Raw genomic sequence first — 27,041 nt, 5'->3', positions numbered from 1 at the left:
AAAAATATAATTCCTAGTCCAGACGAACTAACCAATCAGCTACAAAGAAACACAATTTAACCGACATGTTTATTCTCACTCTAGACTTCTGATGATTGCCATTGGTATGGGACAAATACCTAAGTACGATAAAGAAATGGTTTTCATTACTCCGGAAGCAGGTGAGTTTATGCGAGGCGTTCCGGTATCATAATATGGGAAAGAAGGGCAAACTCAACGTAATTTACCTACGTGCAAATGTGATTGCTACCTCATATTACTTTGAGTCAGTAATAATAATTACTACCTGGAACGTCTCGTATATTTTGAACCGTCACATTGTTGATAGTAATAAAGAAATTACATATTTTAAAAACATTATAATAATATATCATGCTGAATACAACAGAATACTGAACGTAATGGCACCTACAATTCTCTGTATGCTGTCCATAATACTACTACAGATGGTAATTTTTATAAAAAATATCGCTGTGCTCTCATATATATACACAATAAAATATAATACAGTGGTATCTACAATTTGACTATAATAGCACTTGAGCAGTTTCACGACTAGTTTTCAGTCTTTAAAGACCGAGTATTAGGTTCTTCTGGCCAACATTCTATCACAGACGATTATCCTTACAGCTTCTCCAAACTTAACCATCTTCTTACAAATTTTGTTTAACCCTGCCACCTTGGTTGCAACCCATATTCTTGCAGTTTTGTCACCTAGCATATTGCATCACCTACAAAAAAAAGTTATTATTAAAGCACAGTAGAGACAGCTAATTCAAACTGTTCAAGACTCCATTTTTTAAAGTTTATTTTTCGACTCAAATTGAGGATATTAGTCGTACAGACAAAAGAGGTTTGATGAAAAATCATGGAAAGTTAAAAATGAACCATATTTTCTACAAAATGCAAAGGATTTCTCTTGTAGCTACTATTTAGCTTACTCCTGTGAGAAGAAAGAAAAAAATGGTGTAAATTAAGCTAACGCAGCATAAACTTGCAACATTATGGCTCAAACGTTCTCCATCTTAAAAGAAAGACAATAACCCTAACTTAAGTAATGAAAGTGCTACTAAGCTCGAACGCAATATCATAACTAGCAAACGAGTTGTTAACATGAGAAGATAACATCCATAATACATTTCGTAAACTTGTCTTATTGCTGTGAAGCACAGGATGTATTTGCATGTCTCCCATAAATTACAGGATTTTCATGAATCATGCTATGTATTTTCTTTTCGATTTCTCAATATGACTTTTTGTTTGGGGGTTGGCGTGAATCATGGGGAAAAGGGTGTGTTACTTTGAAGACTTAAGAATTACTCCTATTGCTCAAGGAGATCGAAATTGGTCGGAAACAGAATGGTGAAAACCAGCTTGAAATTAAAAAAGGCATGCTACAGTTTGTTACCAACGTAACAAATATATTATTATTATTATTATTATTATTATTATTATTATTATTATTATTATTATTATTATTATTATTATTATTTTAACTCCTTTCCCTTTGACAGACTTCAATCCCAGGCAAGGCAGTCATTCTTAAGCTTCAGAAAAAGAATGCTTGCTATGTTTTCAGAGAATTTCTACAAATTTTTGAAACTGATCATGAAATATATTGGGTAAATTAATCGCTTCTTCTTTACTGACTTCACCTCCTGTTCAATGAGAATGACTGGGAATCTTCAAAGTAAGTATAAAGTATATTCAATCAAAATCAAATAACTTATACAGAAGTTGTCTTGGGAATTTCGTTTTATAATCACATTATGTATACGTACAGACTGCAGTCAAGCTGAACTTAATCTCTTTTTCCTGACGAGATTCAATCTCAGGAAAGAGTCCTATTTGTGAGGAAGGATAAAAAACTGCACAGCAAAACCGAAATTTCATTAAAATCTGATAAATTTAAGAAAATTCTTACGGGACAGAGAGAAACACGAATCGCGAATCGAACACCAGGAGTTAGCTTACACACTCTTCAATAAGAATTATCTAGAACCTGACTGTTGGCTTTAGCAAAGAAGCATTTATCACAGGATATATGACTTTCTACCAAACATACGCACCTGCTCATAAACTGTCCATGATGATGCTGAAAACAATGTTCTTCTAAGCATACGTGGAACAATGCCTTTGAAGAAACCTTCAATCCCGTATTTCTGTAAAAGTAAGGGACGAGAACTAAAATTTTAAAAAATCTTGCCACTCAATCATATACTGAACTACAAGTTATTGTAATTTTATTTCGCGACTATTTACAGATATTTATTTAGATATTTACTAATAGTGCAAATTTAGAGAAATACTGTAGTGTATATAGCCAGAAATTTATGTTTCCAAGTAATTTTACTTCAGTTTTGAAAGACTCTAAACACACATATTGTTCCCCTAATTTGCTTCAAGTTTGGTTTAAAGGGACAAGTTTTGCCGATAGATGGCACTACAGTCTTCGTATCTCTCCCATATATTTTTTACCTTTCACGAAAATTCGCGATTTCTCTTACAAATTTCAACCTAGAGACTTCAAATTTTTAGAAAAGTAACTTCATAATCTATCGAAGGCAATCTAAATCTTGAAATGGTCATTTAAATCTTTAACAATGGAACTGTTTCAACAATAAAGAAAATTCTAAATAAAAAATCGGCACGGATTGTTCCCTTTATAGGTTATGAAGTTCCCTTCTCTAAAAATTTGAACTCTCTAGGTTGAAATCTGTAAAAGAAATTGTAAATTTTCGTGAAAGGTAACAAAATACATGGGAGAGATACGAAGATTGTAGGGACATCTATCGGCAAAACTTGTCCCTTTACACTAACCTTCAGTTTGTTTTCTGAACAAATATCTTCTTTAAGACTTCTAACTTGAAATATAAAAGCTAGGAAAATCCTTCTAATAGCAGTAATAAAATAAACAGCCTTCAGTTAATATTTTCACTTAAAGCTAATCTCGCCGGCAGATCACTCTCACCGTCCTCTGAGAATAGTGATACAACCAAAGGAGTACAATGAAATTACGGCCCACATCAGCATTTAAAAGTAGTAATATACTGTCCGGAGCGTGCACTTCTGTGGGCTTTCTGCACATATAAATCCGACTTGTTGTTGGAAGCAATGAAAAGCTTGACACATCGGACTAAGAGAGTATCTAGGAAAGTTTTTGGCTTAGTACTGAAATATTGTGGCAGTGGTAATAAACTGTTCATGGCATTTACCGGTACTGACTTTTCTGTAAGATATGTCAACGATGAAGCTCTGCATAGTTCTCGAGAAAAACGAATGTTTTTTTATAAACCTAAAATTTAATGCTCTACAAGAACCATTATTATAGTTCTATTAAGGTAAAACTAACACTGAACTAAGTGTAGAACACAAGCTCCCAAACAAAATGCTCATCTAATAAGCCTACTGTCAATCTTACGTTAGAGGTGCGGACAAAAGCTCACCGATAGTGGACATAACGTTACTTAAAAGTAAAAATTATTATTATTATTATTTTGTTACTTTTTCTTGCTATTTAATTAGATGTTTCCGTTTCTCTTTCGTGATTGACTGTTTGTTGGCTGTAAATAGCAAAGGATTTTTCAAATCTACTTCACTTCAAGACAGGGCCGCGCCGTGGAAAATGTGCCCGGGGCGAGAGTATACGATGAAGCCTCAAACATATATTTCAAGCAATGTTTCCTATCTTTTTTCCTTTTTTCTTCCGAATTTTTCGCCCCCTTACTTCGGCGCCCGGGGCCGTCGCCCCGCTCGACCTCCCCACGGCACGGCCCTGCTTCAAGATCAATAATTTTTTAAGGAACTACCTCCTATTTACTGTAGACTAACATTATAAAAGGTAACTGTTCGCTAAAAAAAAATGTGGAACGTATATGAAGTTACACTTAAAGAAACAGAAAGAGCGAATAACTTAAGTGAAGGGTGGAATTGTGGATTTTCCGATCTCATCAGTGGAAGTCAACGATCCTTGTGGAAGGTTCTGAGCAACATCACAAAGGATAAAGTTGTAACCAGAACAATTCTGCAGCATCAATTAGGAACTTTTCCAGCAAAATGTTAGAAAAGGGAACATAGAATACCAAGTCAAAAGTTATTATTTCTGTGTAGAGAAATCAGAAATGGTAAAAGGAGTGCCCATTGAAGATGTCATATATGCCTGTAGTGTTGTATCAAATTTCACAGCCGTTATTTTCGTGAAATGAAGGCTAGCACCGGATACTGCAACACCATTTTATACCACCACTATACTATTTTACTGTCAACTGTTGGTAACTCCTCTACTGCCATATCAGACACCATCAGTAAATGGCATAGCTCTTTCTCTCACTCAAAATGTTGCTAAAGACGTATTCATGAATTCAAAATATCTATTACAGAAAACGCGGGAGCTATGTCACATGATTGTAGTTCTCATGATAGACGATATATGGCACTACACGACTACAAATGGCGAAAACTTAAAATTTTCAAGATTTGTGGCATAGCTTCTCTCACTAGACCCCTCAATTATGACTGATATACGTTGATTGTTTAATGGAAGACGCTTGTTTGTCTAGTTGAAGTTTGTGGAGTGTAACTGTCATAATAAATGCGAAAGCATATAGTTACCAACACGGAGTTGTGACGTATTATTTATTGATGATTGTGAAGAATGTGGTTGAGGGTAATAATATGTAGCATAACTATTAGTAGGAGAGTTTGAATCATTTAGAGGAACCCACAATTGTTGTCTTGTTTTAAACTACATCACTACCAACATACGGTTAAAGGAAACGTATCAACATATTCATAAGCTTGGTCTACATCAATAAGAGGTACACTTGTAGCTGTGTATCCACTGATATTCTTTAGTACCTACCTCATACACATGCCAAATTACGCTGTGTAGACTTCGAAAGTGATTTGGGTAAAGCTGCATTTTAGTCTTAATTACATCTGCTGGATGAGTCACTCCGGAGGCCATCACTCCAGCTAACAGACCACACACGAAACGGATGAAAGGCCCCTCGCGAGAATTCAACACATCTAGAACAAATGAGCACTCTCTTACATATATTCAAACATTTAAAATTTGTTCTACATTTTAAGCATTCACTTAAGTCTATTCATCTGATAACTCTACGAAGAACGCGTAAATTAAACTAATTTAATGATGCATGAAAAGTGATACACCGCATGACTGGAACGAGAATCGAACCAGGGTCTGTGGCTTACCGCGCCGATATGTTCACCAGTGCCATGAGTTCAGCCCGCTCTCTGAACATCCATAGGATTACAATGATAGAATTTATGGTTGCTGAGGGAGTGGAATGGGTACTGTAGTGGTTAACGCATCAACATGGTAACTCGGATACCAGAGTTCGATTCTCGCTCCAGTAGTGCATTTTTTCACTTTTCGAATATCGTTGAACTCGCACATATAAAGAAACTGATGTTATAAAATCGGTTATTTCCTCTATTCATTATATATGTGTGAAAATTATATAATAAATTCCTATCATTTTCCTCCGAGAAATCATAATACATTGGGGTAAACAAAACAAGGCATCGCTTTAACGCGAGAGCCATCCACACGTCATTTGGTGTCGTTCGACTAATAATCTACAGATCGCGCTACCGCAGTGCTAGAAGAGAGATCAGATGAACAACAAATTCGCTCCCGGCAAGTATGGAGGTTCAAACAATCTATGCTCAGCGATATTATCAAACATCGACAAGATTGAAGTGTACTATTCTTAGGAAGCAGCCTGTTTTTCTCACATCTTGCATTCTCATTTTGGACGACAATGCAAGACCACAGTCGGCGGCGGCAACTAGAAACCATTTTGCTACCTTTAGTTGGAAGTTCCTGCCCATCCGCTGTACAATCCCGACTTCGCGTCCAGCGACCTCCACTCCTTTTGGGTAGTGAAGAAGACTCCCATGGAAGGCAGTTTGGAACTACTGACGCCAGTGAAGACAGCCATGAAGGAATTTTTACGTACGCGGTACGCATTTTTTCAAAAAAAAAATTTAAACCTTGTAAAGAGGTTATGCCAAATGCATGAACGCCCTTGGTTCTTGTGAAAAAATAAAATAAGTCTTGTTCTTCATTGCAGCAGCATATTATCTAACCTGCGCAAACACCCCTGTTAATAGCCGCCAAGAGAAATTTATTTTCCGACCTACTCTCGTATAATAAACTGTTTAAGTTTGGAGTAATACAAAAATCTGATCGCTAGATTAGAGAGTATTCCAATCCCAATTTGCCGTGCAGACACTGTAGCATTTGAGCTACGAGCGATAGATTACTGGTAACGCACCCACTTTATGCGCCGAAGATTATGCTCGAACCTGGGAAATACAGAGATTAACAGGTGCAAATGTAATAATAGATTTCATTTACTCATTTTCCTACTGAATCAAATTAGTTTGTCGATTGTATTCGACACTTAAGTGTATCTCCCTCGGTTAAATTTTAAAACATGAGGAGACAACGGTTTGCTTTTGAGGGGCAGTTTTAAAAAGAAAGTTAATAAAATACTGATTTGCACATTCTGAAGATCAACCTACAGTATTATTTTAGCATAGTGATGGATAATTTATAATAACGTACCAAGAACACTTTAGACCGACAGTTGCTGTCATACTTTGTCTGAATCTTTGTTCTGTTCTGCGTCTTCTTCTTCTTGTTTCGTGCGTATATGGCTATTAGAGCCTCAGTCAAAATTAACTATATTGAATTAGCGTATTTCTAGAAATCGGCTTTAGCTTCAGAATGGCTTTAGCTTCAAAATGGGTTTGATAAAGCAAAGGTTAAGAAAATATTTCAGCGTTAAAAGTCGTGACTTGATTTAATTATATTACTATGGTCAGCAACACTTCCTGTTGCCAAGTTTTTTTTTTTTTTTCACGAACAAATCATATTTTTCTTTTTTATATGTATTTTTACTCGTGGGGCGAATGAAACATATTCGCAGGTCATCATTGCTCTTAATATCAATTTCTTTACAGCTACATGAAGACAGTATCTGTTCTTTTGAAACTATTCTCTGAGTGCCAGTTGCATTATTTAATCTAAAATACTTGCATAGATTTCATTTCTTGCACGAAATGAAGCGCTATGGGCAGCCAAATGAATACATTCAAGCTTGGTGATGCATGGTTACCACATCATCTCCTAACGTCGTTATTCCTGACCTTCCTCATTGGAGATCGCTGCCATTAAGTTAAAGTATCTCCCCAATTGCCGCACTATGCCAGTCAGAATTAGAAATTCTATTGGTATCTGAAATTGAACCTGAGAGTGGAACAGTGTTCTTTATAATGTTGTGCATTAGTTCCGGTGCAAAACAACACACATTTCTATTAGGAAGTTCTTACAATATGATGAGAAAGAAAGAAGCTGCAAAACAAAACCAGTTCTGTACCAAAACAAAACCGATTTTCTCAAAACCATGTTCGTTGGACTTTGCGGTTTTTCATCTGCCTTCTTCAACTTCATTCAAATTATGCCATTGTTTGTGCATCCGTCCACTGTGTGAATCCGGAAATCTTTACATAAGTTTTTTTAATTTTTTCAGTTACTCATACTGACAAGATATTTTGTACACTCAATTCTTAAGCAATAATTAAGGCATTAAGACATAAAAATCACAAAACATACCTTCAGGAATTGTAGCTTTTGATTGTGTATAAAACATTAGATATAATCCTGAGAAAGGAACATCTCGGAAAAGCGTTGGCACTAATCCACTACATAAGCCCTTCAGTCCTTCTGTCAAATAAATACTATGCAAGGCATGGAGCGTGCCTCTGTACTGGAACACACCACTCTGTTAGGAGAAAACAGAAAATAAGAAAGAACTACAGTCAACTATCCCAAAATTAATTTGACTTCCATGAAAATCAATCTGCAGAATGCAATGAGAAAAGACTTCACTTCATCCAACTAACAGTGATTTGAAATTTAAAATTTACCTATTTCGATTCCATCTTTAGAAATATGTTTTCTTCTGCAATTTTTCAGATTGAAATCCCCTCCCCTCCCCAACTCGCCAATCGTCAGTGACGTAGGCTGTTTGTAAAACTAGTAGACGTGTTTATAAAAATACAAGAACTTAATTGCGTGCTATTCCACTTTAATTGCACTAAAATATTTAAAATAAAGCAATCTCTTATTATCGTCGTCAGTAGATCTGAGAAATTCAAATGAAAATTTTGTCACTTCTCAGAATTTCATTTTGTAATTTTCTTCGTGTCCCCAATTGAAAAATGATGAAGTTGTATTCGAACAGCTCTTCTGTTGAACGATCTACTACTGCAAATATAAAAACTATCGGAAACAATGAATTCTATTGCCTTCCACACATTAGTAATGTCTAAATTAATACCATACGTTGTGTATTTCTATTGTATGAATATTGAATTTCAAAAATGATCTTGGATTCTTTACCTACGTTTCTTATAGGATCTGAGGCTCTAAAAGATGTCTGTTGATATAGTTCATTTGCGTCACTGTATATTCGAAGGTCAAGCAGCCGAAGAATGCAACGAACGCCATCAAATCTTTGTGTACTGCGTTTGGAGAAGGAACAATATCTGACCGGACATGCAGAAGATGATTCGACGAATTAAAGAAGAAACACCTAACGCTTGAATACGAACCATGCTCTGAATGACCTTTTATGATCGATGGTGATGCTCTTCGTATTTTTTTCACATTCTGACTACATTAGAAATTGCACAAAACCATTGTGTTGGTCACCAAACACTTTCTCACAGTATCAGCCAGTTGAAATTTGTGAGAAAGTACTCCAAACATATTCCACATGAACTTTCTGACTACAATCGACAGGACCGTGTGACTATGAGTTCTTCTTCCCTTCCTGGGCATATAAATTAATCATTTCTAGACCATTTAATAACTGGAGATTAAAGATGGATCATCTACGAGAATGTGGTTAGGAAAAGAGCTTATTGCCAACCAGGACAAGCCTTTACTTTACATCAAGACAGGGTTTGCTCCAAAATTCCAAGATGATTGTCAAACGGTGGAATATGAGAAGACCGATTCTCATTAAGATACTAGCAAACAACACTATTATTCTCACAAGTATTGCTTTCAGTTGAACGAATTAAATGCAAAAATGAAAGAGAAAGGTGTTATTCTGTTGTATGATAATGCAAGACCTTATATTTCTTTAATGATCCAACAGAAGATATCGAAGCTTGGTTCGAAAGTTTTAAGTCACCTATTTTATTCAATTGATATTGCTTCCACAGACTATTAACTCTTTTTATCTCTTCGAAATCTCTTAAATGAAAGAAAAAATCAGAAATGAAGATGATGAAAAAAATGATGTCACACAGTTTCTTGACTCTAAAAATCACATATTCTACAGAGCAGGAATTGAAAAGTTGCCATCAACGTGAGAAGAGGTTGATGAATGACCACGGAAATTATGTACGACAGTAAAGTAACTGTCAACCTGAAAATAACACTGCTTTCACAGGACTTTCAAAAACAGATAGAATTTTCCGGTAGGCCTTATAATCTGCACTAGAACTTCTTTTGTAACTGTATATGTAATGTAGAGCTAGCTTCGTATAATTATGTTCACCACTGAAAAATACTTGTAAAGTTACTCTTGTGAATATAAACTTACAAGAAATGAAATGAAATAGTTCTGTTTGAAGTCCTACGACTATGCTCTTTAGGCTAAGGGGGACGATGATTAAGACAAGTGAATGGTGATAGCAAATTAGTGGAATTAGGAAGTGGGAGGAAACGGGAGTACCCCGAGAAAACACATGGACACGATGCTGTCCACCACAGACTTACTTGGCCGGGAATCGAACCAGGGACCTTACGCACAAAAGGTACCCACTCTACCACTAATCCACCGTGTCTCTATAAACTTACATTACATGATTTTAGACTTCCAAACTATATTATGAATAAGTGTCGGAACTCTTATAAAACGGCTATGTTCGTCTGTCGACAGGTATCACAGCAAAAACATAGGATATATTAAGAAGATGTTTTTTGTACTCGATCCAGTGTCTCAAGGAAACTTATCGTCACCATCCACAACAGTCTGCAGTGGTTAAAATTTACTACTACTTGCGGTTTTAATACTGATTTCCATAGAGCAGAAACTAAAGTGTGTATATATAAGGAAGCAGTTTTTTAAATCGATTCAGCATCCCGAGAATAGATTTCATATCCTAGCCTAACCATCTATTCAAACCGGAAATGGTAGAAATCAACCATTTTCCAGTTACAGCGTTTCTTGTTACAGAACCAAAACCTTAATCAGGGGTGCCCACAAGGGGGGGCTATGACGCAAACTGCGTCATTGAAATATTGGGGGGGTAAAATCTATATAAATATGTTTGATGAGGGGGGTAAAATTAATCGAAAAGAAGATTTTTTCATGGAAGAACACCTACGGATAGACAATTGGGGGGGGTGAGTCATAGGCATAAGGGGGGGGTGGGCACCACTGCCTTAATAGATAGCGACGAGCTGTTTTTTTCGCAACCACTTGAAAAGATTCAAGAGAACATACGATCAACACTCTACCGAAACCGAATGTGATTGAAATTTACCAGTACTTCTGGTTTCATAGGACAAAAACTATATGACATAGAGAAGCGGTTTTTTGTAATCGATTCATCGATTCAAGTATAGGTTCCAAATCTTAAATTAACCCGCTATTCAAATCGGAAATAGCAGAAATCAACCGTTTCCGGTTTTAACGTTGATCGCCATAGACAAGAACAGTAATAGATAGCGGCGAGCGGATTTCAGCAATTGATTCAGCGTCTTGAGAGAAAATACCATCACCATCTGCAACACTCTACCAAAAACAGAAGTGGTTGAAATTTGCTATTACTTCCGTTTTCAATACTGATTTCCGTAGAGTAAAACAGTAAAAGGTATCAAAAATGTTTTGGCATAGATTCAGCGCATAACAATGAATTTTGTCTCAACTTCTATCTATCTGTTGAAGCCGGAAGTTGTGAAAAGAAGCTGGAAGTTCTACGTTTATTCCATTATTCGATTTACCGAGCGAAGTAGCTCAAGTGGTAGAGCGTTGGCTTCGCATTCGGAAGGTCGTTGGTCCGATTCCCGCTGCCGATCACCTTGACTGAGGTTTTCCAGGGTTTCCCTCAGTCCTACCAGGCAAATGCCGGGATGGTACCTACTAAACAGGCCCTGGCCGATATCTTCCCAAATCCTTTTCATTGTTGTTGTTGTTGTTAGATATCCAGTATAAAATGGGATCTAAGCTGTATCTGGTGTTGTTAAACAAATAACACTAATCGCACAATAGAAAAACCGGAAATAATAAGCGACAAGCAGAGTTTTTTTTTTTATGTGAATTCAGTAGAAAGAATATATTTTAATTGTGATTTTATTATTTTTATTGCAACCAGAAGTGATAGACATCAGTTATCATTTCCGGTTTTAAAGTTAATTTCCGTAGAACAAAAACGGTAAGAGATATGGAGTAATGGCTTTTTGATATGGATTCAGGTTCAATCTTTGGTCTTATTCCTCTATTGCAACCAGAAGTTATAGATGAACTGCTTTAAGCTTGAGTACTGAATTCACGTATTTTAAAAGTCTAACGTAGTTTTACTGTGAAACGAAACTCACTTGTTTCAATTTACGATTTACTTGAAATTCATATTACGATACAGATATATACCGTTACGTATTTCTCAGTGTTTTTATTTCAAACCATGAACCTTCCATAACTTCTTTATCTATACTAACATAAACCGCTGTAGAAAACTTGAACCTGACATTTAGTTTTAGTGTAATTAAAGTGCATTCGGACACAGTAAGTTTTTTTTTTTTTTTTTATATTTCTTTTACAAATTTCAAAATGTATGATTAGTATATACAAAAAGAACACCGTCTCTAGATATGCAAACAAAATATAAAATCAACAACAGATCAACCAAAGAAGTCATTTGAAGAAAAACAAAATCTTCTAACCGGTAGCATCAGCATAGAACTGAAGAAAAGGCTGATGAAAGCATATGTATGGAGTGTGGAATTGTATGCATTTAAGGTATGAATTTCAGGAGAAAAAGAAAAACGAAGAATAAAAGCCTTCCAAATGTGGTGTTATAGAAGAAACGTTCAAGATTAGATGAGTGGATTAGGTGTCAAATGAAAGTGTATTGGAAATGGAAATTATAATTTCTGTTTTATTTAACGTTATTTATTTATTTAACAATAACCAGATACAGCTTAGAGGTCATTTTATACTGGATATCTAACAACAAGAACAACAACAATGGAAAGGACTTGGGAAGGTATCGGCCAGGGCCTATCTAGTAGGTACCATCCCGGCATTTGCCTGGTAGGACTGAGGAAAACCCTGGAAAACCCCACTCAGGATGGTCGGCAGCGGGAATCGAACCCACGACCTCCCGAATGCGAAGCCAACGTTCTACCACTTGAGCTACTTCGCTGAACCCATAACTATATGAGTTTATTGTATTCACAGTTTTTCGTACTTAAAACAATTGAGGATTAAAGCAGCTGCGACTATCGAAAGTAATTTCGATTGAGTACATACACTGGTGCTGTATTCATTGAGTACATACATTGTATTTTATTTTAAATATGTTCCAAAATGAAAATGAAATGAAATCTTTCAGTTTTACGTCCCACGGTTATCCCGGTTAATGAAATGGTAGAATGAAAAAAGTGGGAAGAAACGGGAGAACCTCGAAAAAACTCACGCACATGGTCTCTGTCCATCACAAAGTTCACTCAGCGCGAGCTGGGATCGAACCAAGAAGCCCATGCACCAGAGGTGAACGCTCTACCACTGAGCTACCGCTGCCCCGAAATATGTTCCAGATGGTTTCTTTTAATGACTAGGACATAGCTTGGGAATAAAATGTATTTCAAGTGAAGTGATAAAAGGCATAATAGAAGGAAGAAAAACAATTAAAGAAGTCTACATTGATGGACAGTACTACAGCAAATAAGGAAACATCAAAACGAAAAGGTTCCTAGATGACCGTAAAACATGACAGCTTCTTAATTTGAGGTAAGCGACACGCCAGAATGGCAGAATACTTAGGATAATGACGTTGATAAATCGGTAACACTTAAAAAAAATAGACTTTAAAAACATTTTGCCCTTTTGCTACTTGCTTTCAATTTAAGTTTTCTTTAAGTCCCACGCTTCTGCTCGAAACACTTTTCCGGAAACTAAACATAGAAACATAAGCACCAATCGTGACATAATGCAATCACTCTAATAATAATAATAATAATAATAATAATAATAATAAAAACTGGCTTATTAAGAAGTAAGAATGTGTGAATGTTAGATGCGAAGAATGAAAACATACCTCAAATCTTGTTTTGACAACTGTTACTGGTATCATGCAAGTGACACTAACTGTCCGAGCGACCATTCCTATGATGATGGCTTCTATGGGGCCGGGGTTTTTCTTTTCACCAACGAAAACTACCTGCAGCCTAGAAATGGTTGCGAACTGCACACTGAGTGCTGGTACACAGCGAATGAGAGACTGGAAAGAAAGAAAAAAAATCACATTTCTATTAGCCAAATTAGATTTCAATATACTGATGTTTATGAAAACTGCAGCACGAAAGACACGTGACAGTGGAATGAAATTTATCACAGTTTCGTTACATGACTATACTAATATTATTACAATTTCACAACCTTGATAAATCACTAGGGCTTGAAGTTTGCCATACTGCCATCAGAGCCCTATATCCTTCGCGGCATTGAATAAAAGAAGCGTCTTATGTGTTTTTGGGAACTCGTCTACAACGCTGCTATTGTGCGAATACACATTACATCGATAGTTTGTTGGAAGACAGTAATGAATAGGACGCGATCAACAATAGCCCACTTATGTTCGATGGATGTCATGTCAGGTGATCGTACAGGCCAGAGAAGCAGTAGTAACCGTCGATCCTCGAAAAAGTTTTTCCACATTCTAATATATATATATATATATATATATATATATATATGTGTGTGTGTGTGTGTGTGTGTGTGGCTGGACACTGTCCTGCTGACATATGGCGTCCGGAGTTGTCTGAGGAAAAATGAAATGAAATTTTTGAGTTTTACGTCCCACGGTTATGCCGGTTAGGCTAAAGGAGACGGTGGAGATGAGTAATGAATGAAATGGTGGAATGAAGAAAGTGGGAGAACCCCGAGAAAACCCACGCACACGGTGTTTGTCCACCACAAAGTCCACTTGGCGGGAGTTGTCTGAGGGAAGAGTATGACATCGGTTTGTAGAACTTCCCTGATGTGGTGGTCAATAGTGAGTTGCTCTCAATCCACAGCGACCATTATAATGCTCGATAAAGCAAATTTTGGGATACTGGGATGTGGCAAGGCATTATCGTGCTACAATATGGTGTCCGCAGTTCTCTACAGAAAGAGACCTTAGTTTCTTAGAACTTACCTCATGTACCGGTCACTAATGAGCTTGCCCTCAATACATAGCAACAACTATGACGCTTGATAAAGCATATTATGCTCACCGCTACATGTAACGTTCATACGGCTATCACTGTAGATATAAAGCAGAGCTCATCCGAAAATACGACCGTCTGCTATTCAATATGCCAGTGATGGTATTCACGCGCTCATTGTAGTTTCAGGCGTCTGTGGTTCTGGGTCAATGGAAACTGATGCCAAGGCATGCGCATCATTAGACCAGTATTCAGCAGATACATCGAATCATGGACTCAAACCAATTCCACACAACCCGTTACCATGCTCCAGCGTCGATGCTCAATTAAAAAACATTGATCAAATTTCCGTAGGTATACAAACAGTTCTTAGGTAAGAAATTTCAGATATAAAAAGCGTTGTTGAACTGTTAACAATTAATTTTCTTTTTCCATTGGTGCTGTAAAAATTAAGGTTTTGTACTCTTTATTTATAAAGCATGTTATAAAATTGAGTTTTTGCACTCCAGTACTATTAAATAACATTTTTACACCTTTTTCATAAGTGAAATCCTTAAGTTCTACGTCCCACGTTTTTGCCGGTTAGGCTAAAGGAGACGGTGATTATGAGAAATGAAAGAAACGGTGAAATGAAGACAGTAGGAGGAAACGTGTAAACCCCGAGAAAATCGACGCACCCGGTGTTTGTCCACCACTTGGCGCGAGCTGGGATCGAACCAAAGGCCCTATGCACTAGAGGTGAACACTCTACCACTGAGCCATCGCGGCCCTTTTTTCATAAGTGTTTGAAACAAATCTTAGGTTATGTTAAACGTTCGACTTGCGCGAAGAGCCCTGGAACTATCTCTTTATGTAAGGCAAGCTCTCTCTGTAATTCAGCGCCGAGATTTTCCCTGAAATCATTTTCGTAATAACAATATGTAAGAAAAGTTAATACAAAATCATGGTATGGCAACACTGAATGCTACCGTTAATTAAGATATTGCAGACATTTTCTTGATGTTTAGAGTGTTTTACACATATTTCAGTCTAAACTTTTGATGTCCTAAAGCTTTGATTTTGGGACGTTTGGGGGCACAATTTATTGCTGAAGAAATGGAACACTTAAAACAAGATGTGCTGTTTAATCTACATTTGAAAATTGTCCAGTTGAAGACTAATCAACTGATATTACAGTCATGGATGATAAATAAAATTCAGGTAATATAACGTAAACAGTATAGAAGTGGAAACATTAAATTATCTATAGCAATGTTCATTATCTATAACACACAATAACACACTGAGCAAGGCTATGTGATAATATGTATTAAAAAAAAAAAAAAAAAAAACAGTATCACGTAACAGTTTCAATACAATAACTGGTCTTCAACAGACTTCCACTCCTTCTGGCTGCTTAGGAGTTGGTCATCACTTATATACTCTCCGGAGATCAACTTTTAATTAGGCTCCGCTCCTTCGTTAAAAGTTGATCTCCGGAGAGTATATAAGTGATGACCAACTCCCAAGCAGCCAGAAGGAGTGGAAGTCTGATGAAGACACAGTTATTGTGTTGAAAGTATTACGTGATAGTGTGTTTTACATATTATCACATAGCCTTGCTCAGTGTGTTATTGTGTATTAGTACAAACTGGAAACAAGGCCTGATAGAATAGTTATCTATAACAATGTTAATGAGCATTAAATTATCTATTTATAAGCCTTCCTTCACCAAGTCATTTTGTCTTATCTTCTCAACAATCACTACCATATTTTCTCTCAACAATCAAAATATTGAGTTTGTGAGGTGTTCTTTTGATAATATGATTTAGGATGTGCTGAACGTAGAAAACGAATAGATATTAAAATAATCTTGTAACACATTTGAAATAAAGAAGGTATACACAAACATTTGTTATAATCTTTTTATTTTAATCCCTCTAGTCAATACTATAATTTGCAGATAATATTTCACACTGACCTTCTAAAATACTAATTTTACAGTACCTAGTTTAATTGCATTTTACAAAACATAACACCCGCTTTTAAACGTAAAATAATCTTACACAAGCTTCTCAATATATTAACACTATTTTGCTTAGGAGGTATAATGTGCTAGATATATCTAAAAATATATTATATCTATACAGGATATATGACAAAACAAATTGGTCATTTAAACTACATTTCATCACTGAAACTATCCTATGAATTAGATGTATAGACACAGCCAAAATTGCCTTTGACATTATATATATGGAAATGTAATGTATTATAGAAAATCCGGAGCTGAAGCCCATCATCCTCTGACATTTATTGAAGGTAGATCAGAAATTCATATAATTTTGGAAACAACCGTCTGTCGAGGTCTAGATGGACAGGAATCTCTGTACACATTGATTGTAAAAATAAATATCTTTTAGTTCAATAAAATTGCAGTTTCCGGTTTACCAATTCCCAGGGCTAGTCATCTCCTTACTCGATGTCTTATGTCTTCCACTGCGATAGATGGATATTCCAGGCCTGCTCGTCATGACGTGAAATTCGCACTCATTTTATAATCCCGTTTACTGAGGTCAAGAGATCATTCTGACTTGCCGGGACTCTTGTGTGTGATCAGTGCAAGAGAAGTCAATCGTTTGTCGACGTGGAGACCACTGGAAACACTGGCAGAACCACGCTTTAACTAGAAGAACGTTGAATGACAAGGATTGGAATCATTGTAAGGAGGATACGGAAGGCTCTTTCAGGCTTATGGTAACGTGTTTTGCACCATTGCCAGCTTCAGAAATACCGCCACGCCACCAGCGGTTATACTCGATCTGCAAGCTCTATCTGTTAGCTGTCTTACTTTCCACTGATGGACACTGCTATTGAAGCACAGTTTGATCAACCCTGTTCCATTCCTTTTGACAAAGTTTTCACAAAGACTGTCGAGTGTGCGCGGCTGTCGACGACCCAACGCTTATTTCAACAACGAGATGTCAAAACTCGTCAGATGTATCAGGGAATTCCACAGGTATGTTTGTAAAACGAATTCCCGATTGACGTGCCATCTATTCCATGTATGTCACAGTTGACTTCGCTATATGATAGGACGCCTTGTTCTAGTGAATGACGAGAGATGTGTCACTGCCAGATAGAGATGGAATATCACGGAAGCGTAATAGCTCCAAAACGTTTTCCTGCTAATAAGCTGTACTGATCTTTGCTTTTGCGTTTCCCCTGCGTAATATAAGTTTGCTATTATAGTAAAACTACCAACAACCGTATAGCCGAGTGGAAAACTTTACACACACCTGCATACCCAGTTACATGAACCACTAGAATCATGGGGATGTCTGAAGATGGTCCTCTTTTTATCACATTCCGGCAGATACACACATGTCTTGTGTAGAGTGACTACAAACTTAAACCTGTCCCTAATAGAAGGTGTTCGTACAGCTTTCAACTGTTCATCTTGTACTCGAGCTTTACGCTCCTTTACTAGACGTAAATTTTGCGCAACTATGCTATTTATGGTTGCAGCGGAATGTTGTACTGCTCTTACTATTGTTTTTGGAGAGAGTGCAAGTGTTTGCGCGTCTCACCTTGCACCACATCGGAGGCACGGTCAGGTCCCCGATATCTATGATATCCAATATTGGAGGGCACAACAACTACAGAGGTGAGCGTTTGATACATTATTGAGCCCTTTATTTGACACACGGAAACCTTATATCATACACAGGGAAACCTTATATCATACATGAAATTTCGTGACTTTTTCGTGACCTTTTCTTTACCAGATCATAAAATTTCCTAATATTTTCAAGAGCGAATTTAGGTGCAAATTAGGCCGAATTTTCATCCATGCGATAGAAACGTACTTTGCTTGCGATTTGGAAGCGTCTAAAACCGACCATAGACATTTTTGGTGGTGAACTTTGATTTTTTATAGAAAATTTTCCAACCTGTACTTACATTTGAACAGCTAAACAAAAAAAAAAACGTGATCCAAAAGCTAAATTTCGTATTTTTCGTGACTTTCGAGACTGATAGACACCCCGTACAGTGTTTATTGTATTTGGCTATAATTATAATCAACATCGGAAAGGACACAAAGGCCGTAATTTTCGGAGCTATATAACTACACACACACACACACACACAACAGCCGTCCTCCATGCAAGTAAACACAACACTTTCGAACTTCTCGAGTGTGTTCACGCGTGCTCCTATCTAGTGATCGAGTTCATTACTGTAAACCTGAAGCGACCTTCTGTGTTCTTATAAGACCTTCAGACCAGAGGTACGAACATGAATTGAACTAGATCGCATCGAAGGACAGGTATCAGGCTAAAACCAAAACCTTCTCTACCTTAAAACACTTTGACCAGGTAAAGATCCCAGTAAACAGTAATTTACTTATATGTTCGTTCTGTCCTCAGGTGATATTGAGCATTCTGAATTTGATGCCTGGGAATGAATAACCAACGAGATGAAAGAAAACCAAACACTATATTATTAGGTCTGATTGGAATTACACTAAGGGCGTATATTTCTTCCCCTTTAATTTTCTGTTTGTATTAAAACATATTTATACGTACAAATGGAAAATTTTCAGAGAAAAGAAATCGCTCATCTTTTGTAACATGAATGTACAAAAGTATAGTACTGATTTGCTTAAACTTACAGGTACCAATCCTTTCCAAAGGCCAAATACGCCTTCATGTCTTACGATATGACTAGCAACCGAGAATATTCCTGGATATCGGCTTCTGCAAGAAATAATAATAAATAAAAAAATTTACAATACATAATTTGCAACGTGCAACTACGTGCATCGCATTATATAATTACAAGCTTTCCTTTTGAGTCTAAAAAGAACTGCGAAATATAGACTTATCTGTATTTTGCTTGTCTCAAATGCTGACATGTGTATAACCATTTGACTTTTGCGCTAATAAAATGGACACCACGTTCAAGAATGGTTTCGTGTTATTTTTACCTTCTGTGTTATTATACTTTCATTAGCATTAATAGTACTTACGTCTTCTACCCTCATGGCAAAAGCTGACATTGGAAGATGTCATTTACTTTCATGTTACCCCATACAGAGAACTGCTTCCCACACTGAACTTTGTAAAGTACACATAGATTGTAAATTTGTAAACAAGATTTGTACGAAAAAATGGTAACAAACTATTTCATGTTCAAAATAAACTATTCCTGCAGATCATCCAAATAATGAAATGAAAACACATGCAAACTATATTTTTCTATTACAAATAGTGTTTTTTAGAAACTCTCATAAGTAGAATATTGGGTGAATGTTCAAATAATACATTTAGTAAGGATCTATTTGATTTTGGATATTTTACTTTAAATCACGGTTGATTCTCTCTCTCTCTCTCTTTTTTTTTTTTTTTTTTTTTTTAATTTTAATTTACCAACGGATTTTTTCGTTCTTTCATTCTTTCTTATCATGTCCAGATACTAAGGAAGCAATGCCTTTAAAAACTATTGTGTGGTTAGGCTATTCTTCTTGGAAATTTTCACAGCTAAACTCGCTAAAATTACATTATAATCATTCTCAAATTCTTCCATTAATTTCACTTCTATATTTTAAACAAATTCTCCTTCTTCAATTTTTTCTGAGGACGTCCTTATGAGTGGGTGTTTGGTTCCAATGTCATTTTTTTTTCATTCATTTATTTATTTACTAGCATCAATTACCTGCTTCCCTGGGTTAAAATAAGAAGAAATAGTAAGATGTTCAGTTAGTCAGTCACTTTTTACTATTAATGAAGCGGGCCGCGATGGCTCAGTGGTAGAGCGTTCACCTCTGGTGCTAGGGGTCTCGGGTTCAAATCCTGCTCCCGCTAAGTGAACTTTGTGGTGGACAAACACCGTCTGCGTGGGTTCTCCCGTTTCCCCCCGCTTTCTTCATTCCACCATTTCATTCATTACTAATTATCACCGTCTCCTTTAGCCTAACCGGCATAACCGTGGGACGTAAAACTCAAAATTTCATTTCATTTAATTTCATTAATGAAGCGCTCTCTGATATCGGTCATTTTCGATCATTTATATATATCCCTCTTCCCCTCCCCTAAGTTGCACCGTCGAAGTGAAATGATAAAATACTTTCAAGGCCCGAGCCTTATCTATGTTGAAAATTTGATCGAAGTTCAAGAGTTATTAGCAGTTACAGGCATAACTGGGGGCTTTAAGCTAAAAAAAATGAAATCTTACAGTTTTACGTCCCACGGTTATGCCGGTTAGGCTAAAGGAGACGGTGATGATGAGTAATGAATAAAATGGTGGGAGGAAACGGGAGAACCCCGAGAAAACCCACGCACACGGTGTTTGTCCACCACAAAGTTCACTTGGCGGGGGGACTTCAAGCTAAATATATCACTTTATTTCCTTTTTGAAAACATCCTGAAGAATCAAAGAGGCGCCGAAATAGCCGTCACACAAAATTACGAAAATACGCAAAAGGTATGTTCTTTCGCTTCTTTTATTATATACGGTACAGAAACGTATCAAGCAAATATGAAGATCTTAACACTTTATCCTGAGACACTTTATCTCCTCCGGTTACTATTATTTATTCGAACCAGAAAAGGTTCGGAGGAAAAAAAAAGTACGTGATTTTAGTAACTGTTCTCGGGGTATCAGCCAGGTGAAGGTATTGATCCGAAGTTTCAAATGCAGACATCGCATTCATCTTCAGGGAACTGTATTGAAAAGACCAGAGACGTGAGACGTATATATAGTGACTATTTAGGCAGAGCTATGAATGGAGACTTGTGATTGGCTGAGGGAAATGCTAGCTTCTGTTGGCTGAGGGATGCTGGCTCCTGATTCGCTGTTGTTATGGCTACGAAAATTGGCTTTGTTGAATGTTTTTGTCCCTGAAAAGAGCCAATCAGATAGGGCTGCGTTGAAACCCATTGTTTTTATTCACACTGTTCCCTTTACGTGAGACAGCTGTGACTTCCTTTATTATTCTATCCCAAATATTGCTGTACTTGGCTACTATGATGGTATTTGTTTTTTATTTTTATTTTTATTTTATTTTATATAGTATTTCTTGAAACCTTACTTTAAATTATTAGCAACATGCTTACCCAGTGACATGTAGTAATGGATTCTGGAGACGAGTCTTTATAACATCCAGTGGTTGGTAGAGCAGACAAGACGATGTTGCGGAGAGGGCTCCAGCGTAGAAAGATTTCCCTACTCCCACTCCATTCTGGAAACAGAACATTTCATTCACTCTTTTAAGCCTCGGTACATACACAAACTGCACATCATGCATACTATAATAGCTTATCCCTTCCTTACCAAACACACGTTCTTCAAATTAGATCTATATCATCAAATGATACAAAGATAATGGTCCCAGGGATTTTGTTAAGATTGTGTCAGAATAATTGGCATTAAGCGGTTTTGCAAAAGAGCACTTGTAATATGGAGGCTTTTTCTTTTCAAATATTAATTTCCAAAATTAAATGAGGATGATGATAATAAAATTTTGCAGAAAAGGATATTTTTTAATGATTTTCAGCATGCTGAGTGTTGAAACGTGGAAAAATGTTTTAAATAAATAAGACTCATTATGCAACGTTGGGTTGGAAGAACATAGTTGTTTAAACTTATAAATATATATATCTTTATGGTTTCCTATCTTTGTTAATGGCATACTTCTGGAAATATTTTTTTCCATACTGTATAACTGCTTTAAAATTCAATTTTCAAGAAGCTCCCCCATAGCTAAGCGGTTAACGTACGCGCTTTTCACGTGGAAGACCTGGGTTCGATTCTCGGAGGGAGCTCTTGTGATTCGTATCGCACGTTAAACTGTAGGTCCATGTCTCATATAGTCTCGCTGCTGAAAGGGATGCTAAACAGAAAATCAAATAAATTAATCAATTTTCAAGAATACAAGTCCATAAGTGAAGAGGTGTGAGGATCTACGAGCTATTCAAGAATGTCCTAGGGCTGCGGTGCTCACTGGTAGGGCGTTTACCTCTGGTGCATTGTGCATGGGGTCCTTGGTTCGATTCCAGCTCATGCCAAGTGAGCTTTGTATGGACAAACACCGTGTGCATGGGTTTTCTCCCGTTTCCTCCTACTTTCTTCATTCTACCATTTCATTCATTTCTCATAATCACCATCTCCTTTAGCCGACGTAAAACTTACAGATTTTCAACAATAGAAGTCCATAAATGAAGATGTGTGAGGATTTACTAGCTATATTAGATAGATAGATAAATAAATATGGGTTTCCGGTCGACCTTTGTTCTGATGTTTCAAGAATGTCCTATACGTGGGTAAGTAATGAATAAAGCAAAAAAAAAAAAAAAAAAAAAAAAAAGAAAGAAAGAAAAGAAAGAAAAAAAGTTACTTAGCAAGGCACTAGACTGTGGAAATTATATAGTAAGAAATATTTTTCTACATATAAGGTCAGTACTTATTCTTAATCTAAAAATATGTATTGTAAAGCGTCCATTAGCATCGTTTTCCCTGTTTCTTCCAGCAATTAATCAATTTTTTTCAATCAGCAATTAATACATGCCGATTTTCAAAATGGCTCGAAATCGAAAGCAGATAAGTGAGTCGTGATAACGGTTTCTGATGTAAAATAATATTGTCTAGGGAACTCTTGTTCCACATTTCGATTATCTTTTATCTAATTGAAGATATCACATAGTTACTGTAAAATTAGCGGTGTTTTAATTTCGCCGGGATGAAGACTCTTAAGGCACCGCCAAGGGAAGTAAACAGTACCGAGAGCTCATAGGCCAAAAGTTTAGGACGACTTCACAATATAGCCACATTTCGTGGATTACACAAGGTTCTCTTCCAAAGTGCTGATACAGCCACTGACAATTACACACAGTATACAGTGGATTTTTTTATATATATATACATGGGAACTGCGATATTCTTTGGGCTGTTTTCTTCACAGCACTTTTCACTAACCATTTTCTATACTTTTCCGATTTTAAGTGCTCTCCCATGCAGATAGGTTCTAGCTCACTTAACGTACTTATGTAAGGCCACTAAGACAAAGCAGGGATAGGACAGTCAGTTTCTTTCAACATGGTTATCAAAATTCGAATTTAAACTTGAATAAAAAAGGGAGTTAATGTTTAGAGGAAGGGAGCTAACCTAGCCTAATATTAGTTGAAATGAGCGAAATACAATTTTCTCGATCGACAAAAAGGCTGGTCTCCTCAACATTGGCCAAAAGAAATTAAAAGTAGTATTAGGGATATCATGTACACAAGAACTGAGTAATTGTATGTTTGATTACACAGATCACATGTACACATCAATCAATACTCCTCACCTAGAAAGAAAGCACTGATTTCTATTCATTGGTATGGATGTGGTACATTTCTATATTGATAAATCCCAAGTAGCAATTACTTCCTTATATAAATTCCTTTCACTTGTGATTTGCACTAACAAATTTGAATTGTAAAATTACCGATTTTGGGTTAACTGCTGTATAAATTTTAGAAAATTTACCAGATGAATTGGAGAATTTATTTTGGTTCGTGAAGTAGAGTAAGTGAGAGTCTGGTGAGGGGAGTAGTTGAAGTTAAGAAAATACTTATTTTTAGTTCTTTTTGATGTTGTAAGCGGCACTATATGTAGAGGCAAAAGGGACTATTTGGCGGGAGAGGTACACTTGTTATGATTTATAGGAACGGTAGTGTGGAAATTTTGCGTAAATGACAAGATTGTGACATATTGTGTTTGAGTTTTATCGAGTTGTACTAAAATAAGAAATGTCAGTTGTTGAAATTGTATGAAACGCATGGTCTACTAAACAGCTGAACAGTTTGTAGTAACAGGGGCGTCATTTAGGGGGGCAGGGAGGGGCATTTACCCCCCCTCCCGAGTGAGATTTATATATATTTTATCAAAGATTAGTAGTAAATCAGAGAAAAATGCGAAATTTTACTTATATCAAGGGATTTTGCCCCCACCCCCAAGCAAAATCTGAAATGACGCTCCTGTGTAGTAAGCGACGAAATTAATTGAAACTACAGAAAATAACATCCAACCAAACCTATTCTAATCTAACCTAATTTAGTACATTTTGGTACTTTTTTGGATGGCATTTAGTTATCTCCCCCAAAGCTGTATTGCTGACAGATGACGAGAAGAACCCTAAAACAGGGGTGGCGGGGAAAGGTCAACGACACGGTCAAGTCCATTTTCGGTTTTTTAGGTTTGGCCTATACTTAGATGTCGTCTGCTATTCCGGGTAAAGTTATCTGTGTGCTATTCCGTGGTGTCATTTGAAACGCGCGTTGTGCTTTGTGTTTCGTAGCGTACTATAGCCTCTATAGTTCCCTTGGATCCGCCTATATGTATATATACATATATACGATATATCTATTACTCATATTTGTAAAATACATATTTAAATACAGAACTTATACGTTGCGCGCAAGAAAAGGAATGTATTAATTAGACAGCATGAGAACTCGTATAGAAAAGGACTTGCCGAAACCCCGTGCGAAAAGTGGGTGAGCCCATACCTACGTCACAGTACTTCTGCTAGGGTTCATCTCGTCATCCGTTGGCTGTACAACACATAAGCTATGCATGTTATGGCAAAATTTTTCACTATCCTCGTTTATGCGTATACCCACCGCCGCTGCCCCCGCCCCTGTTGCACTCCTGCCGATGCTGTTAGATAGCATTCGTGCTTTTTAGTGGCCTCCTAGCACAAGATGGTTCGTGTTTTATGCACCATTTTTTTTTTTGCCATACGTCACAGTATTTCGAACAATAGTCACTAAGTGAGTCAGGGTCATAAGCTAGTATTTTGGAGGAGAAACTAAATAATAATCTTTTTTTCTAGATTTTCGTGTGGTTCGGTGATACAGCAGTAATGCGAAATAAAAGATAAAACCAAGCAGTTTTATTATATATATATATATATATATATATATATATATATATAGTATACATGAAGCTGCATCAGTTCCCGAAGGAGCAGGGCGCTCATACTTTTAGGGCTTATTCATTGAGTATGTACGAACTTACAAATGAGGTAAACAAAGACTTTTCTTTACTTATCGACTGATACGAAAATAAAGAACGTACCTGTACTTTATATCTACATATGTAGTGCCCTTGTACTTTGACTATGTGTGTGGGGGGGGAGTTTAACCCATGTCGCATGTCTTGTGCACATGGATACTTCTTACTATTTCACTACGTAGAAAATTTATGGTATTTCATGTGGAAGTGGTAATAGAACACAGAAGAAACTCAGATTAGGGGGTTCTCATGTATACTATTACTTTTTTTTAATTTTTATTATTTTTATTATTATTTTACATAAAATATTTCATAAGTTCTCCAAAATGCATACTTCATTGTATTATAGATGTCAAACTACTGTATTTTTCTTTGTACTCATTACTGTGTCCAACTCTTTGGAAGTGCTTAAAAAGAACAGAGCGGATTAAGATTTTTAAAAATACATACATTTGCTGCACCCTCAGCAACTACTTCAGAATCTTCGCTTCTCATTAAGTTTCAGCTCAGTGCAAGGTACAATTTTAGAGAAAGAGTATCTTCAGAACGCACATTAGCATGAGTTCGTTTCAACGGTGACAGCATATACACATTCACCTTAATCACTGAGAACAAGTTAGAGCTCTTCAATATATTACAATGTTATAGTTACATAAAAATTACGTGATCAAAATGTTCCACATGAACCACAAACATTAGAATATTTACATATGTAAACTCACTTCCATGGTCTGACTTTTTCCTCTTTCTTCTTCTTCTTCTTCTTCTATATGTGACAAAAGAGAATTTGTCCCAAAGCCAAAGACTACCTTACAATTCTCAATTGATAATTATTCTTTATTATATTTGTCAAATAAATCAGGTGTTACACACGATGATAGCATCAACTGACGAATGGGATTAAATTTACAAACAAATAGAACGTAATGTATATGAAAACAGTGGCGTACGGAAGGTGTTTCAAGATCATTGACCAAGTGTTTGTGGGGAAATAAACATTTACTATATTTAAAATCTCTCAAAAATCGCGCTTGCCCTGAAAGGATACGATAAGAGTGTTTGAACTCCCATGAAAATTTGTGTAGACCACTGTAAACGTATATAGCATGAACTTTTTTTTTAATCTGAGAAATTTAGATCAATGTAGAAATTAGCATTTCGATGTTGTGATACATTTTAATATTTCAAAGACTTAACCTTTAACTTCCGTTGTTCTGTGAAAGATCACAACTGGCGTAACTAGGATGTTTTGCTAGGGGACAATGACCACATCCGAGATTTGCAAGCACCTTATCTACGTGCCAAAAGTATTCCAGACGTCTGGACTCCTCTATCCCCCGTCTAGCTACGCCTATAATATCAACCAGAATATTCAAATTTTATCGAAAGTTTCATGATCAATCAGAGAATAGAAATTTTATTTAAGTTAATTTACAAGAGTAACATCTGAATTATCTCCCTTTGCATATAGAGCCAAATCTTTTGATAAGATATTTTAATATGTTCAATCTTTATACAACTA

At 36.4% G+C, this 27,041-nt stretch overlaps 1 protein-coding gene across 3 annotated transcripts; it reads right to left on the bottom strand.

The window, feature by feature from the left end:
* Positions 1–344: 344 nt before the first annotated feature.
* LOC145665024 (mitochondrial glycine transporter-like) lies at positions 345–27,018 on the bottom strand. 3 transcript variants are annotated; one of them, XM_081732233.1, is made up of 8 exons: positions 25,970–27,018; positions 21,580–21,704; positions 19,137–19,221; positions 13,372–13,554; positions 7,649–7,817; positions 4,862–5,028; positions 2,070–2,162; positions 345–731 (listed from the first exon to the last, which is right to left on the bottom strand). In XM_081732233.1, exons 1-8 carry the CDS (start codon positions 26,012–26,014, stop codon positions 711–713), a joined length of 888 nt encoding a protein of 295 aa, XP_081588359.1. In that variant the 5' UTR covers positions 26,015–27,018; the 3' UTR covers positions 345–710. The 3 variants fall into 3 exon arrangements, with proteins under 3 accessions (XP_081588359.1, XP_081588360.1, XP_081588361.1); XM_081732234.1 differs by having other exon boundaries at positions 26,242–27,018; XM_081732235.1 differs by lacking the exons at positions 19,137–19,221; positions 21,580–21,704; positions 25,970–27,018 and adding an exon at positions 18,425–18,793.
* Positions 27,019–27,041: the final 23 nt, after the last annotated feature.

The sequence above is a fragment of the Thermobia domestica genome, chromosome 11, assembly GCF_964235325.1.
Source record: "Thermobia domestica chromosome 11, izTheDome1.hap1.1, whole genome shotgun sequence".
Classification (NCBI taxonomy): domain Eukaryota; kingdom Metazoa; phylum Arthropoda; class Insecta; order Zygentoma; family Lepismatidae; genus Thermobia; species Thermobia domestica.
The sequence above is the reverse complement of the archived record's forward strand: the minus strand, read 5'-3'. Positions and strand labels throughout refer to the sequence as shown.